General features: G+C 37.7%; 1 protein-coding gene across 1 annotated transcript; it reads right to left on the bottom strand.

The window, feature by feature from the left end:
- Nucleotides 1-3,456: 3,456 nt before the first annotated feature.
- On the bottom strand, nucleotides 3,457-24,331 carry LOC110967424 (tandem C2 domains nuclear protein). Its single transcript, XM_022217017.2, has 12 exons — nucleotides 24,216-24,331; nucleotides 22,126-22,200; nucleotides 21,844-22,041; nucleotides 18,510-18,680; nucleotides 17,381-17,460; nucleotides 14,379-14,454; nucleotides 13,578-13,678; nucleotides 11,138-11,254; nucleotides 10,731-10,922; nucleotides 7,343-7,457; nucleotides 7,057-7,256; nucleotides 3,457-5,392 (listed from the first exon to the last, which is right to left on the bottom strand). The coding sequence occupies exons 2-12, from the start codon at nucleotides 22,190-22,192 to the stop codon at nucleotides 5,282-5,284; spliced, it is 1,428 nt and encodes a 475-aa protein (XP_022072709.2). The 5' UTR covers nucleotides 22,193-22,200; nucleotides 24,216-24,331; the 3' UTR covers nucleotides 3,457-5,281.
- Nucleotides 24,332-25,018: the final 687 nt, after the last annotated feature.

Below are 25,018 nucleotides of genomic sequence, written 5' to 3'. Positions count from 1 at the left end.
TTTAGATCCTGGAAATTAAACTGTGGCTCACATCCTCACTTTATCCCATTTTGATGCACAAACACCTGGACTCCTCTGTAACAGCTGGATTATATTTAATTTTACTTGGATAAAAATGGCATTTTTCCACTCAACGGCTTTAAAAAAAACTTGTAGACATTTTTGCTCATTTATTAAGCTGGTTACCTAGATAAAAATAACCTCAAAGAGACACAGATTGGCCACAAAGACGTTTTTGGGAGCACTTATCTGTGTGAAGAGCTCTTCTCCACTATGAACTTGTACTTTTTGTGGAATACTTGATGGGGTCCAGCCTCACTGAGACTCTTGAGTTTGAGACCCCCGACAGAGAGACGGAATGAGGACAAAAGAAAGCAAAATGACAAAAATGAGAGAAAAAACAACCAAAACGAGACTCGAAATGAACCTTAAATGGAACAAAATCAACCATAGCAACATATAAAGATGCCACAAAGAGACACAAATTGTTCCAAAACAGCTAAAATGAGACACAAAATAATCACAATGTGGCGCAAAATGACCTCAGCGTGGTTACAAAGCAGTCCCAAATGAACGACGAGGTACAAAATCATCACAAAGACACACAAAAGATCCTAAAAGTGACACAAGAGATGAATAACAACTAAAATGAGTCGCAAAATAAGACACAGAGAGACGGAATGACTACAAAAAGACACAAAATGATGAAAATGTGACAAGAAAATGATCACACAGTGCAGTAAAATGATGAAACACACCTGCAAAATGCACAACCGGAGACACAAAGTTAAAGTTTCAGTTTTCTTTTTGTTTTTCTTCTACTTATGCAACAGTGTGCTCGAATAACCTTGTTTTGACTGAAAGCACCAGGAGGGTTTTCTCAGAGCTTCGGGATTCCTATAAACTCTGCATTGTGTCTCCCAGGTGAGGAAACCTGAGGAAACTGGAATGTGTTGAGCACACAGAGGAAACAATAACCCCTAATCCTACTTCTTTAGGCTCGAGCACCTCTCTGAGTCTAACATGTTTTCTGTGAGATGAGAGCCGAGGTGTGTCTGGAATGCCCTCTGTGTAACATTAAGCATAAGGCAAACATTATTTATGGCAAATAAAAAAGAGACGGTGGTGTTTCGGCACGCCAGGATATGACGGCTTGTGACGCAGGTTGTCTTGGTCACACGGTCTGAAAGCGCAAACACTCGACCGACTCTGTTTTCTTGGTCCACAGACTTATTGTTTGCTGGGTGTGTGTTTAAGTGTCCACGTCCACAGCTGGTTACACAGAGCACATCGCCGGTCAGACTCACGTTTTATGGCACTGAAATGGAGACACAATTCCCACTTGTGATCATAAACTTGACTGTTTTATTGCCAGATGTCAAAAAAGTTCAGAATTCTTTACACGAAATTTTTTTTAAAAAGACACTATATAAACTCAGAGAGAGACACAAAGTTATGGAACAATGGCACAGAATGACCCCAAACACAAAATGAGGCAAAAAAACAAGGAAAATGAGACACAAAATAACACAAATCAGCCTCAAAATGACTTCAGAGAAAAGCAGGATGGCCACACAGAGACACTGAAACAACCAGAGTGGTACAAAATGAACCACAACGAAGTGCAAAATGACCACAAAGACACAGAAAACGCCCCAGATGTGACACAAAATAAATCAATAGCAACAAAATATGACAGAGACGAACGAAATTGCACCAGAAGATGCAAAATTATCCCAAAGAGACACAAACTAGTCCATATATGACACAAAGGTGATAAAAAATAATCTAAACAAGACACTATATAACCTCAAAGAGACACAAAGTGAAGCAAATGTGATGCAAAATGACCCCAAAAAGAGAGAAAGGCAACAAAACGATTCAAAATGAGAGGCAGAACGGCTGTAAAGGGAGGCGAAACGACCAGAGTGGTACAAAACCAACCACAATGAAATGCAAAATGACCAGCAACATGCATAAACGTTGCACAAAATGACCTTAAAGTGACACAAAGAGATCAAAATGGTCAAAATGTGATGCTAAGCTCAAAAAAATTGACGCAAATATGACACAAAATGACACCAAAGCTGTTCAAAATCAACCATAAAGAGATGTAAAATGATCGCAAACACACAGAAAATATCCCAAATGCGACACAAAAGAAATCAAAAGCAACTAAAATGTGGCACAAAGTCAAGACAATGTGACACAAAATGATCCCAGCAAGTGAGAAACGCAACAAAAAGATGCAAAAGGCCCAGAATGAGTCAAAACAACAAGCAAAATGTGGCACAAAATGACCTCAGAGAGACTGAGTGGACATAGATGAGCCGCAAAGACGTGCAAACGTACAAAAATAGTTGAAAATCAGTCATAACAAAAGGAAAATTACTACAAAGAGACATCCGCTGGTCCAAATATGACACAAAAGAGATGAAAACCAATTAAAATTAGACACTATTGCATCTTTTTGTTCAGTTTCTCTCTTTTTGGGGTAATTTTGTATCATATCTTTATTTTGTGCCTCAGAAAGGAGCAAAATGTGACTCAAAGTGAAAGAAAAGCAACAAAAAGATGCACAATTGTCTAATTTAGGTTATTTTTGATCACTTTCGTGCCTTATCTGGAACTGTTAGTGTCCCTTTGTGGTCATTTATGGTCGATTTTGTACCATTTTTGTAATTTTTCATGTTCATTCTGTTTCTCCCTATTATATTTTAGTTGCTTTTGATTTCTTGTGTGTCACATTTCAGTTACTTTGTGTCTCATTTCGCATCTTTCTGTTGTCTTTTCTCTATTTGGTATAATTTTGTCTCACATTTGCTTTACTTTGTGTGTTCTTTGATGCTATAAACAAAACAAAATGAGGGGGAAAAAAATGAGTAAAATGACCCCCAAAAGAGAGAAAGGCAACAGAAAGATGCAACATGAATCAAAAATATACAAAACGAGACACAGTGACCCAAATCTGACAAAAAACGTTCTGAGAGAGAAACAGAATGGCAAAATGACGGAAATGTGACAAAAAATGACCATAAATCAAACAGGAACGTGTTTTCCTGCAAACAACAATTGCTATTTTCCATCATCGCTCTCCAGAAGTGGAGGGTGAAACTCTCCACACACAGCAGTTACATTAAATTGCTTCATAATAAACAATGAAATGGAAAAAACAGGATGTTTCAGAGTGAGGAGGAGAAACCCTTTTATCTTTGAGGCTTTTTCAAAAAAAAGCGACACGGTGCTTTATGGGTGTTGACCTGTTTTACAAGAGCTGCACTGTGTTTACCGTGCAGGAAGACTTTGGCCTGTTTTCTCTCCATGTTTGTGTTAATAATAAGGTCACGCATCATTTGTTTCTAAAATTAAATTCCTGCCGTATCAGACGTCCTTGTTTAATGATAGATTATATGGAAACCCATTTACACACATTCAATGAACACACTTTGGGACAGCTTGCAAACAAAACCTGCTTTTAATCACAGAACACTTTCAACATTAAATACATTTTTAAAAAATTTTTTAAAGTGCTTTTATCAAAAGCGTGAAGCTGCTGTATTGTTCAGTAACATGACGTCATACAAAGAAAAAGATAAAACCTTGTCGCTCAACTTTCAGGGAATTAAAAGATAAATAAAGTGACTTTTTGTACTTTTCCGTTGATTAAACCCCTAAAAACTCATCTTTGCGTATTGAAGCTACGTATTTATCGCAAATGCCTCCACTAAAATAGTTCATTCCTGCTTGAAAATGGCTTAGATGTGCAGACTTGTGAAGTCTCTGCACACCAGCTCACATATAGCTCTGCTTAGACAGTAAAACTACTGAAAATAGGAAGTTGTGATATTGGAGTAACTCAGATATACATGTTGAAACTGATTCTAAAGAAGAATAATGATACAGAAAGTCCCATATTACAAGTCGACAGGATTGGTTCTGTAGGTTTGTGATGTATGAAACCCAGGAAGTGTGAATCTGTGTTTTTGAGACTCGTGTAATCGCCGGTGCTTTGTTTCATGATACATCTAAAAAACACCACTTTGACTGAAGTAGATCTTTAAAGCATATTTGTTGCACTTGCGGCATCCTTCTACATTATTAAGAACATGGATGTTGTAGTTTTTCAAGCTAACATCTATGAGTCACCGAGCAATTTTCTATTGATTAGACACCAAAAAACCCACAATGGTACAGAGCTGTCTCAACTAAAATCTGGAAAAATTGGGTTGGAAAGTTAAACTTCAGTAGATGTTTAGATCACTCTTTGCTGTTCCTTTAATCAGCAGCTGTACATTTAAATATATAAATGTTAAAATGGCATCATGTAAAAACATTAAATGCAGGTTAAATCTTTCAAAAATAAATATAAACAACGGCCCCAGAAAGGAATTATATCTGCAACCCTGAACAAGAATCAGGGAGGAACAAGTAGAGTCCAAGAGCCAATCAAGAAGGAAACAGTAGCTGCCCATCCAGACTGAAATAAAACCCCAGGATTTTCAAAATAAAGATCAGCAAAGGTCCCTCTTTTAGAGAGTTCTTAGATGATGGAATAATTACACTCTGTATGAAAATGTTACCTGAACAAATGTATAAATCCACCAAAAACTGGTCTTCACAAATAAACTATTTGCTTCTTTAGTTTATGTAATGTTTGCTAAAAACTACAAAGCCCAGCTGTTTTAAGACATTCATCATTAGTCTTTTTTTTGTAAATAAACTAAATGATTGTGACCTTTTTTTTTGTTAAAGATTTGCATCTGTGAGAAACTAGTGAGAAACAGTCTTGTAGATGTTTGTTTTCAAGAAGAAAAATACAGAACACCACCATTTATATCCTTTAAAACTCATCTTATTTACAGACTAATAACACAAAGTCTCTAAAACAGTAAATTCGGCTTCATGGCCACTATTTTCTGCTTGTAAACTTTCTCTCCAGCAGAAACAGAGTGACAAAGTTCTCACCAAACGGTAGTGATACACACAGAACACAGCATCATATACAGCTAAGTTAAGTTAGTTTTTTGCAAGTTCTTTAGTACTTTTTAAGAAAAAAAAAACCCTCATTTAGTCTAAACAGCAAAAAGCCTTTCCAGCACCTACGCTTTGTTCGAAACCCCCGACTGTATTTACAAGCGATGACTGAACACCTGAAGTGTCTCACGGCTCATTCAGAGCAGCAGTTTACAGTCCATCAGAGCTGATGGTCGACTGGAAAAGTAATCAGCCGGACCTGCAGCACGAGAGCGTTACGTCAGCAGTGTGTGAAGAGGAAGTTGGTTCAGGTAGAGCTCAGTCTGTGCCACTCTGAAACCACTTTCTCTGGATGAGCCATCGTGTCTTTCCACTGGTCCACGGCTTCAGGGACGGGGCTGTCGAATCCCAGCTGGACCTGAAGCAAACAGAGATTCCTCAGTTTGTTGCAAATAAACCTAGAAGTAGTTTTCATAGAGTCAAAATGAGAGCATCTTTGGCCATGGATAGAAGAGCTGAACTACAATTTTAACAGAAATAATTATGCACCTTCTGAAGAAGAAATGATGAAAAGAAAAGATGAATTAATGCGAAATTAAACATGCTCTTGTTCAGTTCAATTCAGGAGGTTTTGCTGCGACAGATTTATGTAATCTGGTTTGACCAGCAGCTAAAATTGTAATTATTTGGTGCTACTGTTACACCATGTTTCAAAGGGTTTATTTCGAAGGTAAATACTGTACACTGTAGCTGTAATTAGACTTAAACTTAGACTTGGACTTTCTTTATTGTCATTGCAAACACAGCAGTGAAATTCTGGCAACGAAATGTCGTTGCTTGGCTTCCGTATTACAACATGTGGGGGTGTTAAAAAATTGAAAATACAGGAGCTAAATATTATAAATACAAGAGCTAAATATTATAATATAAAAACTAAATATTATCTTTGAGTGCAATAGAAAATAAATAGTTAAACAGGATGTAAACAACAGAATAAATAGTGCAAAATAGAATAATCAGTATATAAACAGTATAAATTACCACATGTGGTCACAGTGGCTGCTGTTGAGCAAATGCTAGTTATTTTAAGGCGATTATTTTTGCTTTGTTGGTCATTTCTGTCCTAATCTTGATGTCCTGATCTTTTATTTTTTGCCTCCGATTGAATGGAAGTCATCTAATATTTATTACCAAGTGGCGATACAAAGTCCTAATCCAACACTACCGTATTTTCCTGGAAGAAACACACTTCAAGTACAATATAACCTCTAAAGTTTGTGCTAGACAACAGAATATCTCTGCAAGGTTCAAGGTTCAAAGTAATCATCATCATCTCAAGGGCAATTTGTCCCTTGACACAAATTAAAAGATAATAAAATCAAATAATATAAAACTGTTGAAATAATGAAATAAAATCACGCGCTGTTGTTTAAAAAGACAGTGGTAGCAGGGACAAATGAATTCTCTCTGGTTATGAATAAAAGTCACCATATCAGCAAGATCAAACCATAGACTATATATGAAGATGGACGTAGCATCTGGCTCCAGAATTGAAGCCAACCTGGAAGTGTCAAAAACTTGCAATATCCCGCCGTCCACTAGAGTTGGCTCCAAAAAGCTTTTTCTCCATAGACCCCAATTCATTTTTGGAAAAAATAAAATTTGATAGACTGATTTTCTACAGCTCAGGATTTTTTCCTGTTAGTTTTCATGGTCAAAATGAGAGATCAGGTGGCCGATCTTAAAATAAATCAATACTGAATTTTAAATAAATCGTTAAAGTTGGCGGAACCAGGGGGCGTGGCTATACTTGATAGACAGCAACAGAAGCCTCTGCGGTAAAACGTGGGCGGGATAAGAGAGTCCTCAGCCAATCCTGCCCCTAGTTGCTCTCCGGTCCAGTCTGTTTGATGACGCTTTTTACATCACTGGCTCCAAAAAAATCCAAAACGGCGACCAGGAAGTAGCAAAATCCGTGTTTCTTTTTCTCGGCGTTGAAACCAACGGGTGACGTCACGGTTAGTTTACGCCTGGATCAAACGCAAAAACAGATCGAGGACACTTCAATGACTCAGAACTCACCTGTCCGAGACACTGTTTCCTCCTGACCGAGCTGCGACTGTAGAGTTTGACCGTCATCGAACAGGGGTGCTCCAAAGACGCTAACAGGAAGTGAAACGTCTCGGCCCACTGACACTGACCCCCTGAGGCCTTCAGCGCCCGAGTCTTCTTCTTCATCACCACCTGGTCCAGCTGCTGCATCTCCACTTTGACAAAAAACGCTGCAGAGGATGGGCATAAAATAAAAACATGAGAAACACAACTGCTCATTTTAGTACTTAAACATTTAAAATACAAACAAACGTACCTTGTGTGAGCGGTGAGGAGGATGCTGGGAGGTTCTGGGCGGCGAGGACCTGAAGCTGGATGCGACCGTTGACCGGCTGAAAGCAGGTGGTGAGATGCAGCTCAGAGTGGGACACCTGGGAGAAGATATGCGATTATGAATAGAATTTTAAGATGTACAATTGTTCTAATTGTGCATAAAATACAGATATTTCACATTTTCATGATACAGAAATCCATTTCAAGAGATAAAGTGCAATACGTGCTTCAAGAAAACAAGACATTCAAGTTTTTTTTGAGGTTTTCTTTAGTACAGGGTTTGTAAACGAGCTGTAAAAGCATTTTCAGGCACTTACAGTAGCTTATTGACCTAATAATTAATGAAGATGTGTACACAGAAAGCTGCTCTAATACTATAATTGCTAGAATAAGCAGCCAGTGAGTACCAAAGATTGACTGTTAGCATCAAGTAAGCACACTGTTCATCCACTGGGCCGGCGCTGCAGCAGCTACAGTCTTGCACAGTTTGACATTTTGACCTTTAATCACAATTTTCCCTCCAGAACCATCAGCGTAAAAAGCAAGAACAGGCTGTTAGATGTCAGTTTAAGACCTTTTAAGACCTCAGGGCATTAAAGCTACAAAACACTGACCTTTAATTGTTGGCAAAAAGTACGATTTCTAGAGGCCAGAAGAACATACAAAGCTGTTCAAGAAACAAGTTTGAGGAGTTTAATATGCTGACCTTTAAAATTAGCACTCCAGCAGGACAGTTAATGCATTTTGTACAACACTGGCAGAAACTGGAGAAATGTCAAAAATCTACTAGTGTAGGTGAGCTGGTGAGCTTGAGAGGCAGTGAGAAAGGCTGGAACTGAGTAATATAATAATACATAACTCTGATACACAGAGAGGAGTTAAATCAATGACAACAGGGGAATTTTAAGGTTTTTTTGTTGGTCATTGGTTTTAAACCAAAATAGTCAGCATCCCATCATCCTTTGCTGTACTTTGTGCGTAAAGACAATTAGCAACAGGCTAAACTAAGATAATGAAGTGCAGCTAACATTGTCATCTACCCTCTTATGAAGCCTCACAGAGATGTGAGTGTTGCTGTAAACCCGTTTTCTCCTGATTCATCTTAGACTTCCTGCTGTCCTGCTTCTAGTCAAAACGCTGCTGATACTTTTCTTCTTCGAGTTCAGCCGTCTTAAGAGCCTCCAGCGAGCGACGGTGATTTGGACAATTTGACTCCTTTGTGTCCACAGACGGGTGAAATCGCCGACGGAATCAAATGGCCCCTCTGAGAAGCTAATGATGACTCACTGTCGGATCCTCTAAGTACAGAAGCAGTCACATTTTACCAGCAGACATACATCCATTTATCAGTAAAACCACTCTCTGCTGCTGAAGTGCTTTGAGGTTTGCCCTACTTTCTATGTCTTATATTTTCTCTCCAAAACAGCCTGTTTCCCAATTTCCCTCGAAAATGAATCCACTTTCTGTTTTTCCTGTGATTATGCAACAAAATCTGCTTCGACAGCGTACATGCACACATATAATTCACCGTGGGGAAAGTTTTACGAGTGCTTGGTCCTCATTTACTGAAAGCATACAAAGGGGTGATAAAAGACAGCAGCCAGTGGAGGAAATGGTGGAGAACAAGCAGTAAAAAAAAACTCTGGGATATTCCCACATGGAGTTTTGCCTCTTGGACACAACAGCTGAAGAGCAAGTAAGACAGTAGCAGCTGATTGCATCATAAAGAATATATTTACATTACAATGTAAAGAGTGGGACATCAAACAGAGCAAATATTGCTTAGACAGCCTGACTCCATCCATATAAGTCAGCAAACATCACTCATTATTTGTCTTCCTGCATTTTATTTCTAACTGCTAGTCGTCACGTTGTGATTAATAAACAAAATTCTTCACCTGCTCGGTGCAGCTGAAGTTTAGCCACAATGTGTACATTTTAAAGAGCCCATGTTATGCACTTTAAAAGGATTCTAATTTTATTTTTTGGGGTCAATTAGAATGTCTTTGCATGATTTTATGCTAAAACCCCCCCACATTTTTCTCACATCGTATATTACTGCAGATATTTTAGCTTCTGTCCATTAAAGGACCCCTCTGAATAAACCCAGGCTACTCTGATTGGTCAGCTGGCTCGATGACAGAGAAACAACATTTACATATCACAAAGATTTAAGAGTATGTGCAGAAAGACTTAGCAGCTATCGTTAGTAAATAATGCCACTAGCTGCTGGGTTGACATGATGCAGATGTGTCACATGGTGACATCGATAAGTAACAGAAGGAAAGCCTGAACCTTAAACATGGCGTTTCAGGTGGTTTAGAGGTAGCAGTGACATGGATTTAGGGCTTTGCAGACTTTTTTTACATGCACAAAAAAGGTATGGAAGACTCCCCAAAATCATAGCCTGGCCTCTTTAAAGCATGCTAGCAGCATGGACAGCAATGTTTGTCTGTTGTTTCAGATTGAAATACCTTAATAATTAAATGTGCTGTCATGAAATTTTGTTTAAAAAAAACGATGAGAGCCACAAGTTTAGATGCTTTCAAAGTATTCTAATGGATGCACTTTATTCGCAGACACTTGAGACGGTCAGAAAAAACTACACAGTCAGTCAAGATAGAATTTGCTGCAGTGTCTTTCTTCATTCTAGCTGTAGGAGGAGCAAGAGTTAGACATTTTAAAGCTTAGCAGATTTAAAGGTCCCATATTGTGCCAAATTTCAGCAAATTGATCTAAATTTCACAGGTTCCAGCATTAAAACGTTTAAGTTTTTCAGCTCAAAATACTGCAAAGGTGGTCAATTTTACCATGACTGTATAATTTTGGGTTTTGAGGCTGTTTTAAACGGACTGAAAACCAAATGGGCTGCTGCTGTTTCTAACCACTGTTGGTTGGTAAGGTGTTACATAGCACCAGGGTTACTGTCTTGTAAACCTGGGAGGATAATTAGCGGTGGAAGGGCTTCAGAAATGGAAGAAGTAAACATCCTTGGCTCTTTACAGCTTTTGTTTTAGATCCTAAACATTAGAACCACTGCAAAATAAAATAAAAAATAATTTTCACCACCTTTAAGTTACTCTGATTCTAGACCTCTGAATAAATCAAATACATAAAACATTAAAATAATTATTCTAAATACCGTTCTAAAAAATAAAGGCATATAGATCAATCAGGTGAAGGTTGATATTATTTTGCAAATGCTTGATTAAACCAACATAAAGTCTGACAAATACCTTCCACCAGTTCTTGGTTTCAAATAATAATTTTTACTTCCTGATCATCTAGTAAATGTGTTACTGTTTTAACCCCCAGTCACAGACAATAAAATGGAAACCAAAGACTTTGGCGCATCAATCTTGAACTCTTACCGAAGATTTGGACGGAGGGTTGAGGTCGAGCCAGTGTTCGGTCTCCTGGAGGTCGAGCTGTCTCAGTGAGAGGACGCACTCGGCCACTGTGCGTTTCTTTGGGTTGTGCGTCTGCAGCCGAAGCACCAAAGCGCTGCCTCGCAACTGGTGGAGTCGCAGCGCAAACACAAAGGTCTCCATGAAGGACACATCCTGAAAGAAGAGAAGGCGTAAGTGAAAGTACAGGTGGTTCTGACGCAGTTCATAGACTCAGATTCATGTTATAAAACTAACATTATATTCATATATGTAATTCTAGCAGTTAGCAGTCTGAAACCTGCACAATTTTTAGCCTCAGACAAAATATCAACCTGTAAAAATTGATATCTGATTATAAACTGTGTGTTGTGTTTAAAAAGCACAAATACCTGAGCGTATTCCTTGACGGAGCTCTTGAACTGGATAGGTTTGGGGATGGTGATGATCGCTTTGAAACCAATCCTTTGTTGCTCTGCTCCATCTGGATGCAGGTTGAGGTCTGAACACTGATGAGAAAAAAGAAAACGGTCAAATCTACGTGCAAGTAAAAGATGATCTGATATCCGAAAGGTATAAAGACAAAGACGACACATTTCTATCGTGTTTTAGGCAGGATTGTTGTCTGAAATCTTTGGCAAGAATCACAGCTTGTACATGCTTTTTGTAGCAGCTAAGAGCTTTTCAATTCTTCTTTATGATATTTTCTTCCTGTAAATGCTTCTAGTTTTGACCCTTTTTCAGCTTTCTTGAGGTCTAGCTATAGTTTTATAATAATGTTTAGGTGAATGACTGAGGGCAAAACCTTCAGTTTGCACCTCTAGAAGTTATCCATTGCGGATTTTTAGGTGTTTCTGGATCATTATCCCGTTGAAGAAGCCATCCATTTTTCATATTCAGCCTTTTTATAGATAGCATAATGTTTGCTTCCACAACTTGCTGCTATTTCAATGAATAACCACATTTATTCTTCCCTCTACAAGTGATATGTTTCCACTGTCATTGGTCTAAAACATGATCGATTAAACCCCATGTTCCACATTTGGAGGGGTGTTCTTTTCATGACATTCTGCACCATTTTTTCCCCTCCAATCACACCTTTACTAACTACTGTGCATTAATTGTTTTCAATATATATCAGGATTATTTGCAAACTTACGACGCTGAATTTTATGATGAAGGTGCAGAAATGGGTTTCTTCTGATAAGTCTTTTTTTTTAATGGTCATATTTCTGCACAGAATCAACACAACAGCATCACTCCAGAGTCTGCTAAACCTTCCTGGAGGTCCTTCTGTTAACTGGCTACCTGAACACAATCTGCTGTCTTCTTCTAGACGTCTCCTGCTTTGTGAGCATCACTTATTTTAATCTTCAGTGTGCCTGGTGGCTGTTCAGAGGAGTAAATGTCTGCTTTTTGCTGGGAAAAGGTTGGAGGAGCAGTTTTAAATCCATCAGCAGGCCTTTTGCCATCAATGAGTGTGAACAAGCCACAGTCCTAACAAGCTATTCAACCCTCTGAAATCAAAAACCCTCCAGAGGGGTTAAAAGGCATGTTATCTTTATAAAATTGCCAAAATTACACCATTTATCAGAGCATGAAACTGTAAAAACAGAAAAAAATATAGGCTTTCAACTTCTGTGGAGAAAATGAGCCAAATCTAAGCTTAAACTTGTTACATTTCAGATATGTAAGATTTATTTTATTCCACATGTCTCATGTAAAAAAAATGCCAAAAATAAACAATTTCCTTTAACCCCATTCTCTGAAAAACAAAAAAATCTCCACTTCTCAGCTCAACTGTGAAGTTATTAGTGATTCAGCTGCAACCAGTAGTTATTTGACAAAAATTCAGGGACTTTTCAGATGCACTCGATTGAACTGCGGGCTGTGTTTGCATACAGTAGACAACTATGGAAACAAAAAGCACAAAACAATATTTGCACTAGCAGATTCACGTTTTTCTAGTATTTAACATGGATCCCTTGGGAAAATATTGCATTTTCATTCCAGTTTTGTTCATCTTTCAATTTTTGTGAAATAAATAATAAAAGAATTTCAACTTTAGTTTTATCATTGTTTGCATTTTATGGCACTATAACTGTATTATACTGCACATAACAGATGTTCAAGTTTTCTCTACTTCCAGTCATGGTTGTGCTTTTTTCATGGAAGTGCAGGACTTTATATTACAGTGAAACATGAGTCCACACTGAGGAAAAATGTGACAGGTGCAAAAAAGACCACGAGAGCTCAGTTCTCTTGGGATGTCCAAACGTTTGCATTCCACTGTACAGACTAAAGTGCTCTTAAGAAGGCCAGTTTTGGTCGACGTGCTCTGCTTAGCAAATAAAATACTCCATTTATACCCTAAGAAAGTCACAAAGCCACACAATAAGGGCATTTGTGGAACCACATTGCGCAACCTGTTCATCTAAATGTCCCAGCGGATGCTTCAAGAGCAAAAACAAACCCTCACTAATACCACAATAACCCTAATCCAGGGTGGGAAAGAGGTTCTCCTCTTTTATTTTCTGCCCCTGTATCTTAAAAGTTTTACTCATATCTCTGCATGAAAACATCAAAACTGCAAACAAACACATCTTCTTGCAAACACTGATCGCCAACATCCATCAGGACAGTTCACCTGCTTAAAAAAACAACCTTTTCCTCCTCAGCGTCCGAGCCAAAGTTAACAGAGCACTGAGAGGAGCGAACAGAGGCCTGTATTCTGGACTAACAGAGGGTCCATTGATAAACTCTGCAGGGGAGAAACAATGAAGCTTTTTGTCAGTTTCAGTCAATCCTTCCACTCACTGGATGTAACCTTACCCGAACCAGGGTGATCCACACCTGCTCCACAGCCTCCTGGTAGTTCAGCCGGACGCAAACCTTCCCCAGGTCGCGCTCGTCTCCGGAGAGGGTGATGGATTCTGTAGCATTTGGGAATAAGAGGACCGGTGTTCTATAAAAATTAGCTTAGAAATGAGGCATAATATGATGTTAATGACTGTTCGAAGAGGTCAACTTTGAAAGATTTTGAGCCAAATTTAATGTCTGATATAAAATTGTTGGATTTCCCTCAAAATATGTTAAACTAACCCACCTAAATATCACATCAAGATCAAGAAGATCCTCTCAGAGATGTCAAATTTATGCCTAAATTCATTCAAATAATCCAAATCTTCTCTATGTTATCAAGATTTATTTCCTGTTCTATCCAACGAAAAGGTTTACAGCCACAAAACCAAAACAGGTGTAGTTAATTGTGCTTATTATGGTTACATTATTGCATCATATGAAGGGTTTACATGTAAGAAAAAAGAAGCTATTTGGTATTTGCCTTGCTGAACCTTTTCAAAGCAACATGATTTGAATTGCTGCCTTGAAAGCTGCTTGTCATCTTGCAGTAACACAATCTTTCCGGCTCATTTGTGAAACTGAAAGATGGACTGTAGTGAAAATATCTGGAAGTGACTTTTGTGTCTGTCTTTTCATTGCTGCACAATGCAAAGTGTTCTCGATTAGATTTAATCATGTCCTTTTTTGTTATCGGAGCAGCAGTTAGCAGGGATTTCCCCCCCTCATTACAGCAGGAATTTAATAAACAAAAAAGAAGGTTCAATCAGTTACCGAGGCTGCTTTCCATGGAGCTCATCATAGAAGAAGTGCCGCTGAAGACGCTGGACGAGGAATCGAAGCGCTGCAGCTGAAATCAAACACAACAAAACCAGCATAAAAATTTGTCATTTAATGAGATTGGGACTGTACCCATGATAACAGCTCTGTGAGGCTGAGCGTTGATAAAAACAAACCAAAATTCCGCCTCACAGAGCTGTGTTTGGGAACTTAGATTAGCGTGTTAGCATGCTAATATGTTTTTTTTTTGTAAACACAAAGTACAACTGAGGTTACAGGTATAGACTCTTTATAAAAGATGGACGCAGCATCTGAAAAGTGAAGTCAACGCGGAAGTGTCTAAAATCTGCATTCTTTCTAACAGCCAGTAGAGGGTGAATCCTCTGGTTGCAAAAAGAAGTTAGATTGTATAGAAGTCTATGAGAAAATGACCCTACTTCTGCCTTAATTTACTGCCTCGGTAAACATTTTTCTATGGAGTTTATGGTCTCAGTTGCTAGTTTGAAGTCTCCTTCAATTAGCATGATGTTCATTTAGTAAATTAAGGTTCCAGTGATAAGAATTACTACCTTCTAATTGACAAGTTGCGACCTTATGGGTAACGTCCATCTTTAACCTATGGTTGCAGGTAATTGGTACAAAAACCAAGTATTGGATGAATTTTAATTTGGGTGCGATAAAGGCTCCAATTATCAGAATTCATCCTCTTGTGACCCTAAATATGCGTTTCACAGCAGGATCCATAAGGACTCATCCTTTCGGACACTTTAAATGTCTGTACAATATTTCATGAACATACATTTAACAGTTGCACACTTGGAAGTACCTATGTGCATTTACATTACTTACATACAGTTCTGAGTTACTTGTATTTGAGTATGTTCATTTTCTGCTACTTTTTCTGACATACAAATTACAAAAAAACAGATTTAACAATATGGACCTCTAAAAAAAAAATCGCCTCTGCACTCACATCCGCCTTAAAAAGTTGTTTTTCTCTTAACTGCCCTTGTTGTTTCACATCGTCATTCTTCATTCTGGTTTGTTTGTTTTCTCTTCGATTTGTTTCCAAGGTGCTATAACTTTTCTGCTTTCAGTTCTTGCTACTACTGTTTGCTCTTGATGCTGCCAAACTAAACATTTTAACTGCAACAAACACTGCATGCTGAGCTGGGACATCAGAGAAGGTGGAAAAAAAATGCATCTGTGTTGGTTCACATCACGCTCTGACGTTATCACAGTGTGGCCAGTGAATCAGCCATTGTGATGTTTATCGAGGTTTTTTGGGCGAGACGTTGGATCGATTGTTTGCAGCACAGTCTCGACTATTGCTGGTCATTAATAAGGAGCTGACTTACAACACCACATCCGTTATTTAACAAAGAAATACACCCCAGCCTGGTCTTTGTTTAATTGATTAAAAACCACTTTAGCATGTTCTATCAGAAAGGCTGCAGCTGAATCACAGGTGACAAACTGAAGTAGACTCACAGAAAGAATAAGTGCTGAAATGAATAATCACTTTCCTATTGATTTGCGCCTTTCAGATCCAACCTCCACTTTTTATCGCAAAAACAGACTTGACAAGTTGACAGTAGTTAATAAGTGAGCATGACAATAAATCACAAAGTTATATAACTAAAATGGAATGTAAACTGACTTTAAAAACAATTACAGAACTCCTTTCTTTCTCTTACCAAGTGATACACGAAAGGACCGATAACGCTTTAATGTCTGTATGGTAAACACAAAGTTTAGCCGTTTAGCTTAGCTTAGCATAAAGACTGAAAACAGAGGGGAAACTGCTAGCGTGGCTCCATCTGAATGCAACCAAAATCTGCTTCTCAGTGCATCCAAAGCTCACTTACGTCTATATTATACAGGGAAAGGGCTTTTCATTTAACACACAGATTATTGGTAAGAAAGCCAATCAGTGTATTTGCTGAACCCCAAAACCCACTAAGGGGTTTGGAAGGCATGTTGTCTTTTAAAAGTCATCAAAAATGACACAATTTTTCAGAGCGAGAAGCGGTAAAAACAGGAACAATCATCGGATTTTTAAGTCTTAGAACTAATCATCTGTTGTGTACCCTTTGGTTGGGAAATTTAACCAGACACAAGCTAAAATCAACACATTTTTTCATGACATTTCTTACTTAAAAAAATGCCAAAATGCATAGTTTGAACGCAGTTCTGTACAAATACAAATTTTGGGTTTCTCGGCTATAACCAACAGTCATGGAACAAAACATTTAGGGACTTTTTGGCTGAACTGCAGGCAGTGTTTACACAGAACAGAGAGCAGACAATTATTTAAACAAATTAAACATGTCACTAGCAAAACATCTACAGTACATAGTCACTTTTTTCCAATTAATGGTAACACCTGTAGGTACCTAGAAAAATGCCGTACATGTTGATTTCAAGAATATCAGCTTTTTCTTTTTTTATGACTTATGGCACTATAACTGTGTCATACTGCACAGAGAAGATTTCTGAGTTCTCTCTACTTCTAGCCATGGTTGTTCTATTTCCATTAAGGAGCAGGACTTTATATTGCAGTGAAAAAATGAGCCCAAGTGAGGACAAATGTGACAGGAGCAAAAACAAACAAACAAACAAACAAAAACACCCAGAAACTCAAGCATGTATTCCCCATTTTTCCCATGTAACATTTTTAATTTTCCATTAAAGTTCTGTATGGCACATTTGGGCCTCCATACATATAGCATATTCACCACTTAAGTTGATATCTCAAAAACCTAATTAAAATCGTTTAGCTCCAGCCTTCCAGTAACACACTCGCATCTGTTTCACCTTGTCGGGATGAAGTGACCTCCTCACTTTGCCCCTTTAAGCAAAAAAAAAAAAAAAAAACACCTTGTGCTGCTTGTTTGCAGTGTTCCAGTGGAAACTATAAAACTATATTTGGTCTGGGTTGACACAAGGTGAGAAAGGCTGTGTGTGAATACAGATTAGATTGAGAACATGCTCACCTGCATGTGACTCTGAGGGCTGGACAGATCAAACATGGAACTGCTGAGTCGCTGCTGGCCGCCCGGCTTCAGGGTCCACCCTGGAGATGAAGTGTGTTAAAGGGGTGCCATGTAGGTGGTAATTACAGATTCATGTGCAGGAATCTGTCATGAATTCAGGTATACATGCAAAATGTTCACAACACTTTTCCCTACAGCTGTACACACACATGGATATAGACAAACTGTTTAGCTGCTGTTACATAATGACAGATAAGGATGTGTGTTTAGCTGTAATATCCACACGTATGTAACAGACGTTTAATCTGGATACAAACTCCAGACTCCATATTACAGTAAACTACCCGTGGAAAGTAGCTGAATGCATTTACTCAAGTACAGTTTTGAGTTATTAGCAGTTTACTTGAAAATTTGCACTTTCTGCTACTTTGTACCTCCACTGTAAAACAGTTCTTTAACAAATAATGTGCCCTTTCCCCTTCAATTTAAGCTACTTTGCAGATTTAGTTCAATCATGCAAAATAAAAGCCAATAAATAAATTTTGAAGTCATGCTATTGATTAACAGAGAACTTTATGATCCTTGAGGGGAAATTAACAAGCTACCCAGCAGATATCAAGTAGTTAAATCACCTTTATCAGCTTTAATATTAATGTGATTAACACATCAGTACATGAAAAACTTAACTGAATGTGCATTAATCTGAAATGTGTCATTCTGTGTCATGAGCATTTTCACTTTTAGTACTTTGAGTGTATTTTAAAACCAGTGTTTTTGTTCTTTTAATTAAGGAAAAGTAGCAACCCACAGTGTAAAAACACTTTAAAGTCATGCATTTTAGTTTTTCTGAAAGTAAATGATCCAAGTATCTCCAGCTCAGTAGCAAATTGTTCAGAAAAGTAAATTTGTGAACAATATTGTGAGATACATAATGTGTCTTGGTCAATATGTAAAACGTTTGCTAATATTTTGTACAGATATCTCTAATTTTACTGCAGCTTTCATATAATACACAATAAAGAGCTGTTATAATGGAATGTTTCTGCACTGAATAACCTTCAAATGTTAAAATAATTGATTTCCAGCCTGGTCAGTGCAGATTAAGTTTCATATTACTGCTCGGTGCTACCTGGGCTCTGAGGACTGGAGTTCTTGCTCCTCAGTGTGTCCCGGCGGGCCGATCCGGGGGAGATGTACTCGGTCATCTGACCCTGTCGGATGCTGGACTCGGGGCTGTAGGTGAAGTGACCGGTGCCCAGCAGCTCGGCCTTCCTCTCTGCATACGTGGTGCGAGCTGAACCTGGACACAAACAGCAGCAGAGCCGGAGGTCAACATTCCTCCATTCCACCAAATCATTGTCCAGAGTCGCTCAAGTGAAACGTTACAGCCTTTCATTTCTGAGCAGGATATCCTGGTCAGCAGCTGCTCATATCTCAGTAACCTCTGAGCTGATTTTAATGAAACTTCTGTGAGGCCACGAGCACCGGGAGACTTCTATTCATACTAGAGCTTGGAATGATTTAGTCATTTTAACCTTTGCCAACTGAAATCAAGGCAAGATTAGAAGTTGTACATCCTCAGTTTAGCTGTGTTTATTCTCTGGACTGCAGCATGGGGTTTCTGTCCTGCTTTACGGCTGTTTATCTAAACGTTCAGAGACTGTGCCTATAAAAATCAAAAACTAATTTAAGTTTTAAGTTTGTTTTGTGTGTAGCCCCTGCATTGAGGTACCCACATGACATGTCGCCAAAGTTGGGCCAAATGTTCTTCCTCAGATGTCTCAGTACATGTGTATACTCTGGAGGTGTCTTGATAGTTAGAACTTAGGAAATAGCTTCCTGTTGCTAATGCATGTGAACACTGAAGAAAAGAAGAATCCTCCTGGTGCTCCTGACCTGATGTACCTTGTTCCGTTACGGATATTGGAGACATTTTAACTGTGAAAACACTGTGCTGTTTCTTCTCCTGATGCATCCACAGACCCTCCTTTTGTCACCACTGATGATCTTCCATATGAAGGTTTCTGATGACAAAAATGTGATGTTTTCTTTTCCAGTATGAGGTCCAAGGTGAAAGCACAAATGCTCACCCTCCACTGGTCACAAAAATGTGTAACACAGACGCTAATGCTGATATCGCAGTGCTACATGATGTCCTGACTCATGGCAGTTACTACTCTTAACATGCTACCAATGTGTGATCTTGTCCGTCAACAAACATCATAAACAGTCCCGGAACTTTTTGATCGGCCCTCGAATGTTTAACATCCAACTCTCTGCACACATCCAGGACTTTATGAATGACAGCTAACTGAGATGTGGTGACATCACAGGCAATAAATCTTCTAAAAAATGCACTCACAGGACTGTTGGTACAGTCTGTCTTGTTTGCACAAAAACTAAACTAAATCAAAGGTTATTTGTGGAGGCGGAAACTTCTGACTGCATTCTGGCCCTGGGAGATCAAACGGAAGCCGGATCCGGTACGTTTGTGGGGGCCATATTTGCTAGGACTTAATTAACTTTAGCCATGGGCCAGTAAGTTGAAGGCTTATTTGTGATGTATCCAAAAAGATCACATGCTCAGAAGTCTTCTTAAGATCTTAAAGAAACTCAAAACCTGATTTGACCAATTTACAAATCAGGTTTTACAGGATTCATAGAATAATACACGCCAGAATCTGGAAAAGTGTGATATTACCTCTAAATGTGCGTAAGCTTCAGGAACTCAGTTTTCTTCTATTGTTATATCCCAAAATGTGCTAATATGAGCCTACACTGATGAAATTGGATTTATGACTCAAAACATACAATAATATCGCAAAATCTGAGCATCCAATTGTCCATCCTTCCAATATCTGTTACCATTTTCACAATGTTAACAAAATAAATTTAATTTTTTGGGAAAAAAAGCAAAACAAGATGATGATAGAGCAGCTGTGATCCCAAAAAATACCAAAAACGGTTTAAAATGAAGGTTTAATTAAAACAAATACCCATTTTTAAATTGTTTGGAATTAAAATACCATTTCTAACCTTAATTTTACATGAGATCATGAGTATTTTTTGGCTTTTCCATGTTAAATGAAGAAGATTAATTGTGTAAAAACAAGGAACCTTTAACAGACGCGCATATAAACACAAAGACTGCATTTTGACTGATTTTGGCTGCTACTTTTAATTAAATTATTTAAAGCGGACGCAAAGCACAACATAAACCAAATATCAGTTAAATATTTGCCTGACAAACACATTGATGATGCGACTGGTTTTATTTACCAGCCACCTTCTGTCAACATTATCACCTCACATACTAATTAAACTTCTGGTTAATTAAACGGCTCATAAATATAATGAATGACACATAACGACCTGTCTGAGGAGATAAAGCTTCTTTTAAATCACTTCTAAAACCCGACTTTTATAGACTTACTTTTTTATGAAGTTCACCTCAGGCTTTAAGTAGTTTTAGTGTTCTATTCTGTATTCATGTATTAGTTACCTGTTTATTTCGTATATAATTCTGTGGTATGATGTCATTTTTAACCCATTTGTCATGTTCATTTGTCAGGAACAATAATGTTCCTGGGTTATGTTTAATCATCCAGAAATGGTTTATATCATATTGTTAACTCCATTACAAGACAATATTTAGTTCATTGATGTTCTTTGCCGATCATGGTTCAATGAGGATAATTCACTTGTTTTTCATTAAAAAATGCATAGTAAAACTTTTTTTAATGTTCATCGGAAAGACCTACATATAAAATACAACAGTTTTAAATGATGGAGATTTTTTTTAAAAAAAAAATGCATTTTATATTTTGAATTTTTTACTTTTTAAGGAGCTGATAAATTAACATGAGACACATCTTCGGTTAAGGGTGGTTTTGCAAATATGTGAAATTAACCATCTTACACTTATCTAGCCAAATAGAAGAAGCTTCATACCAAAAAAATACGTTTCACGTATTTTTTTACTAGATTTTTTTTCACTTTACAACGGGTCATTTTGACTCGCAACATAATAGGAGGGCTGATTGTGTAACTCTCAAAACTTTCGATTATTAATTTCTTACTTTTAGCTTTAATTATCTTCACTGTTCTAATCTGTATTCATGTACTACTCACCTGTTTATTTCATATGGTCTCTCTTTCTTTATTTTAATTTTACCTGCCTAGTTCTATGGTGTGATGTCGTCTTTAATTCCCTAATTTTTTGTTTTTTAACTTCTAACTTGTAATCTTCAATCTTAAATCTTTAACCTGCTTTTTACTTTGATGCACATCCTAATCTAATTAATGATTCATTTAACTTATTACTGTCATTTTTACCATTTATCTTATTTGACTGCTCTGCCTTGTTTTGACTGTGAAAGCGCCTTGTGAACGTTCTTGTTAAGGGTGCTATATAAATAAAATTCATATTATTATTATTATAATCCCTTTACACAGGTACGTACTCTGCAGGCCGGACTGTAGATTGGGGTACTGGGGTCCTCTGGGTTGGATGTATGAAGCTCTGAAGGTCGGCAGAACAAAGGGAACCTCTCGGCCGTCCGGCGGCAGCTTGGAAAGGAGGTAATCTTCTGTGACTCCCGTCCTCGTCTCAGTAAGTGCTGAAGTTTCCACCTGATCTGGAGGCATCTTCAAAGCGATCACTTTGAAGCAGAAGAAATCCTTAAGTCAGAAACAAAGCAGTCTTTCAAAGCAGTTTATATGGAGAGAGAAGGATGTGAGTTTACCTTGGGTCTCCTGCTCCTTCTCCCGCTTCTTCATGAAGCTCTTGCAGCAGTTTTTGATGCACTCCATGGCTGCAGCTGGAAACGTTGAAACAGTTTGAGGAAGCTGCAGTTTGTACAATGAACAAAGGTGCCAGCATTTCTAGGCACTTAATCAGGAGTTTTTAACATCCTTATTGTTGTGGAAGTTCAGTGAAGTCGAGAGGCAGACACAGATGAATTTGGTTGCAAGTAAGGTTCACTGACATCAGGAGAAGTGACACCGACAGAGCAGCAGTACATGCAAGCAATGCCAGCATCGGTTCTGAGGATTCTCTCTGCTCTTCGGGTATATATTGTAGTTGGGAGAAGGTCAGATTTGGACCACAGACCAATATGGAAACAACTCGTCTGCTTAGTCAGCATATAACCTTCAGCAGAGCAGAGAGTCCTGGAATATCTTCCTCCTACAGCGTCTGTCTGTCAGAAAGCCTTATTGTAGGATATTCTGGGACAACATCAGCCAATAGCTACAATGAAATACCTTAGAAAGGGGAAAGAGTCATTTTTCCTTCATACTTTTGTTTCAAACTGACTCCTGCACACTGGCGAACTTGCAAAAAAAAAAACCCATTTACCTAGGATGTTTCAGTGCTTGATCTTCGCCAGGAAAATGGTTTGTGACGAAGAGAAGCCATCTGAACTTCTGCTTTGGGTGATTCAACCTTTAAAATTCCTCTCTGTGTAGCAAGGTTCGATCTTTCTTTCATTAAAATAATCCCTTTCTCCTTTAAAATGCCAAAGATACAACCCACTGCACTGTTGTTTCCATTACAACTTGAAGAACTGTACTCTATTTCTTAGTCACTGCAGCTCAGCACCACGTCACCCTGAGTCTGTAAAACTGCTCTACGCTATACAAAGACAGGTTGTAGTATTGGAGTAATTTGGCCACACACGTTAAAACTGGAAAGCAGCTCTGAGAAGGAACAATGACACGGAAAATCCCACAAGTCTGAATGTGTATTGTTGAGAGTGTTATCATTACACTGCAGTTTAAAGGTGTGACTGCTTTTATTTACATAGACATGCCAACAATGTCTGCAACCAAAGACCAAATATAATTTTACTTCAGTTCCCACAGCGTAAAAAGAAAAAAAAAGGGCAAAAAAACTAACAAAAAAATTTAGATTTTAGCAGCTGGAACGCCAAATAAATACAGCAAAATTATGGAAAATAAGAATCTCACTAATTTCAAGAGCTCATGTGTAATTTTCTGGCTTTTTAACATTTAATGAAGGAGATTTACATGTAGAGAAACAAGGAAATTACCTTTAATAGACAAACAATAACGTAAGAGTATAATTACCAATGCTGATAGATGTCATGCACTAATAAAAAATATTTAAGTGTTTTTTCACTTCTGTAGCGAAACTTCTGTAATTATACAAGACATCTCTTATTTAAACAACAAATCCACTCAGTAAAATGACAAAACTAGGACTTCTTTTTCTGTTTTCTGTCACTATTTGCGTGTAAATTGAGAAACGGTATTTCCAGTCTTAAATTTGAATTTAACTATAATTAAATAATGTAAAATATATTGCAAGTTTATTTTAAAAGTCTTCTTTTGTCCAAAATATAAAAGTATATTTAAAATTAGAAAAATGTACTTATTCAAAAGTGCAGGTATTTAATGTCAGTTTACATCAAACTTAGAAATTCAGCCTCGTTTTTTTTTATTTATCGATATTTTTCTGTATTTAAAAAAATAGTGAAATAAAAATTGTGTAATAAAAACAAAAAATATTAAAAATTACTTTTTTTCTCTTTTTTACAGTGTATAGGACTATTAGTAACCCCAGAAGTGCATTCCTCAAAAAAGGAAAAAAAAACAAAGAAAGAAACCTTTAGCCTGTTTTTGGCTATATTGATTAATAACAATCAACTCAACACAGGAAGTGGTCTAAAAAAACAAAAGTCGGATTATTCCAAAAGTAATCAACACAGTGCTTCTCTTCCTTTTCTTTGAATTAGTTCAAGTTTAACCTCATCACACAGATAAAACATGAAATAATCCAGCTTCCTGTAATAAAAGCGTAGATTAATCTCACCCAGCGATGATTCCGGTGGATAAACGCCGAACTTTGACCATCCAGCGGCGCAGCTTCTTCTTAAAGGACCGACTGCAGAGAAATGAGCTGATCTGAGGTTTGTGCTTCTCTTTACGCTCAGGTCCCCCCCCCCCCTTTCTCTCTCTTCCTCCCTGTTTCCTCCCACTTGATTCCTGGACGGACTCTCTCCTTCCTTCTTTCCTCGAACAGCCGTGAACGCAGCACCGCTTCGGGTTCGTCGTTTCTCATCACTCTGTTTTATTTTCAGCTCTGAACATCTTACTGGAAAAATAAACCAGGATCTTCGTGTCTTTATTTGCTCTTTTACTAAAATAACGACTGAGCAAGTTAGAAAACATCTCAGCCTGATGGTTCCAGAAGCTGTTGGTGTGATTTGGACACAGTTCACTGATATAAACCCAGTTTGTGCGCCAGTGCTCCCCCACTGCAATAAAAATCTAAAATCCTACAAAAAATTCATAAAATAATCTTTAAAAGATGTTCAGTTTATAACAAACTCACATTTGTAACGTCAAAATGTGCCCAAGTTTTGAGTTGCATTCATTAATTAGTTATAATAATAATATTGTTAAAAATAATATATCATTGTTTAAAAATATTTCATTACTAGTATTTGACTAATATAATTTTATTATTGATAATTAATAATAATAGCAATAATATTATTTAAAGGCACAGATCTTTCAAATGTACTCCATTACCCACAAATGTCTTCATTATTGTTTTGCAAAATCTCCCAAATCAGGTGGAGTCCCCAAATCCAGTTGGTTCAATCCCAGAAC

This window comes from Acanthochromis polyacanthus, chromosome 1 (genome assembly GCF_021347895.1).
Source record: "Acanthochromis polyacanthus isolate Apoly-LR-REF ecotype Palm Island chromosome 1, KAUST_Apoly_ChrSc, whole genome shotgun sequence".
In the NCBI taxonomy this organism is placed as follows: Eukaryota; Metazoa; Chordata; class Actinopteri; family Pomacentridae; genus Acanthochromis; species Acanthochromis polyacanthus.
Note: the sequence above shows the minus strand (reverse complement) of the source record. Positions and strands in the feature narration are given on the sequence as shown.

Bases quoted from the DNA above. Each gene is read 5' to 3' on its own strand.
- LOC110967424 (XM_022217017.2), bottom strand. From the start codon at position 22,192: ATGGAGTGCATCAAAAACTGCTGCAAGAGCTTCATGAAGAAGCGGGAG. The intron at 17,461-18,509 runs GTAGCACCGAGC...CTTCATCTCCAG, and splicing joins CTCCAGTCCTCAGAGCCCAG to GGTGGACCCTGAAGCCGGGC. The intron at 13,679-14,378 runs GTAACTGATTGA...CAAATGCTACAG, and splicing joins CTCCATGGAAAGCAGCCTCG to AATCCATCACCCTCTCCGGA.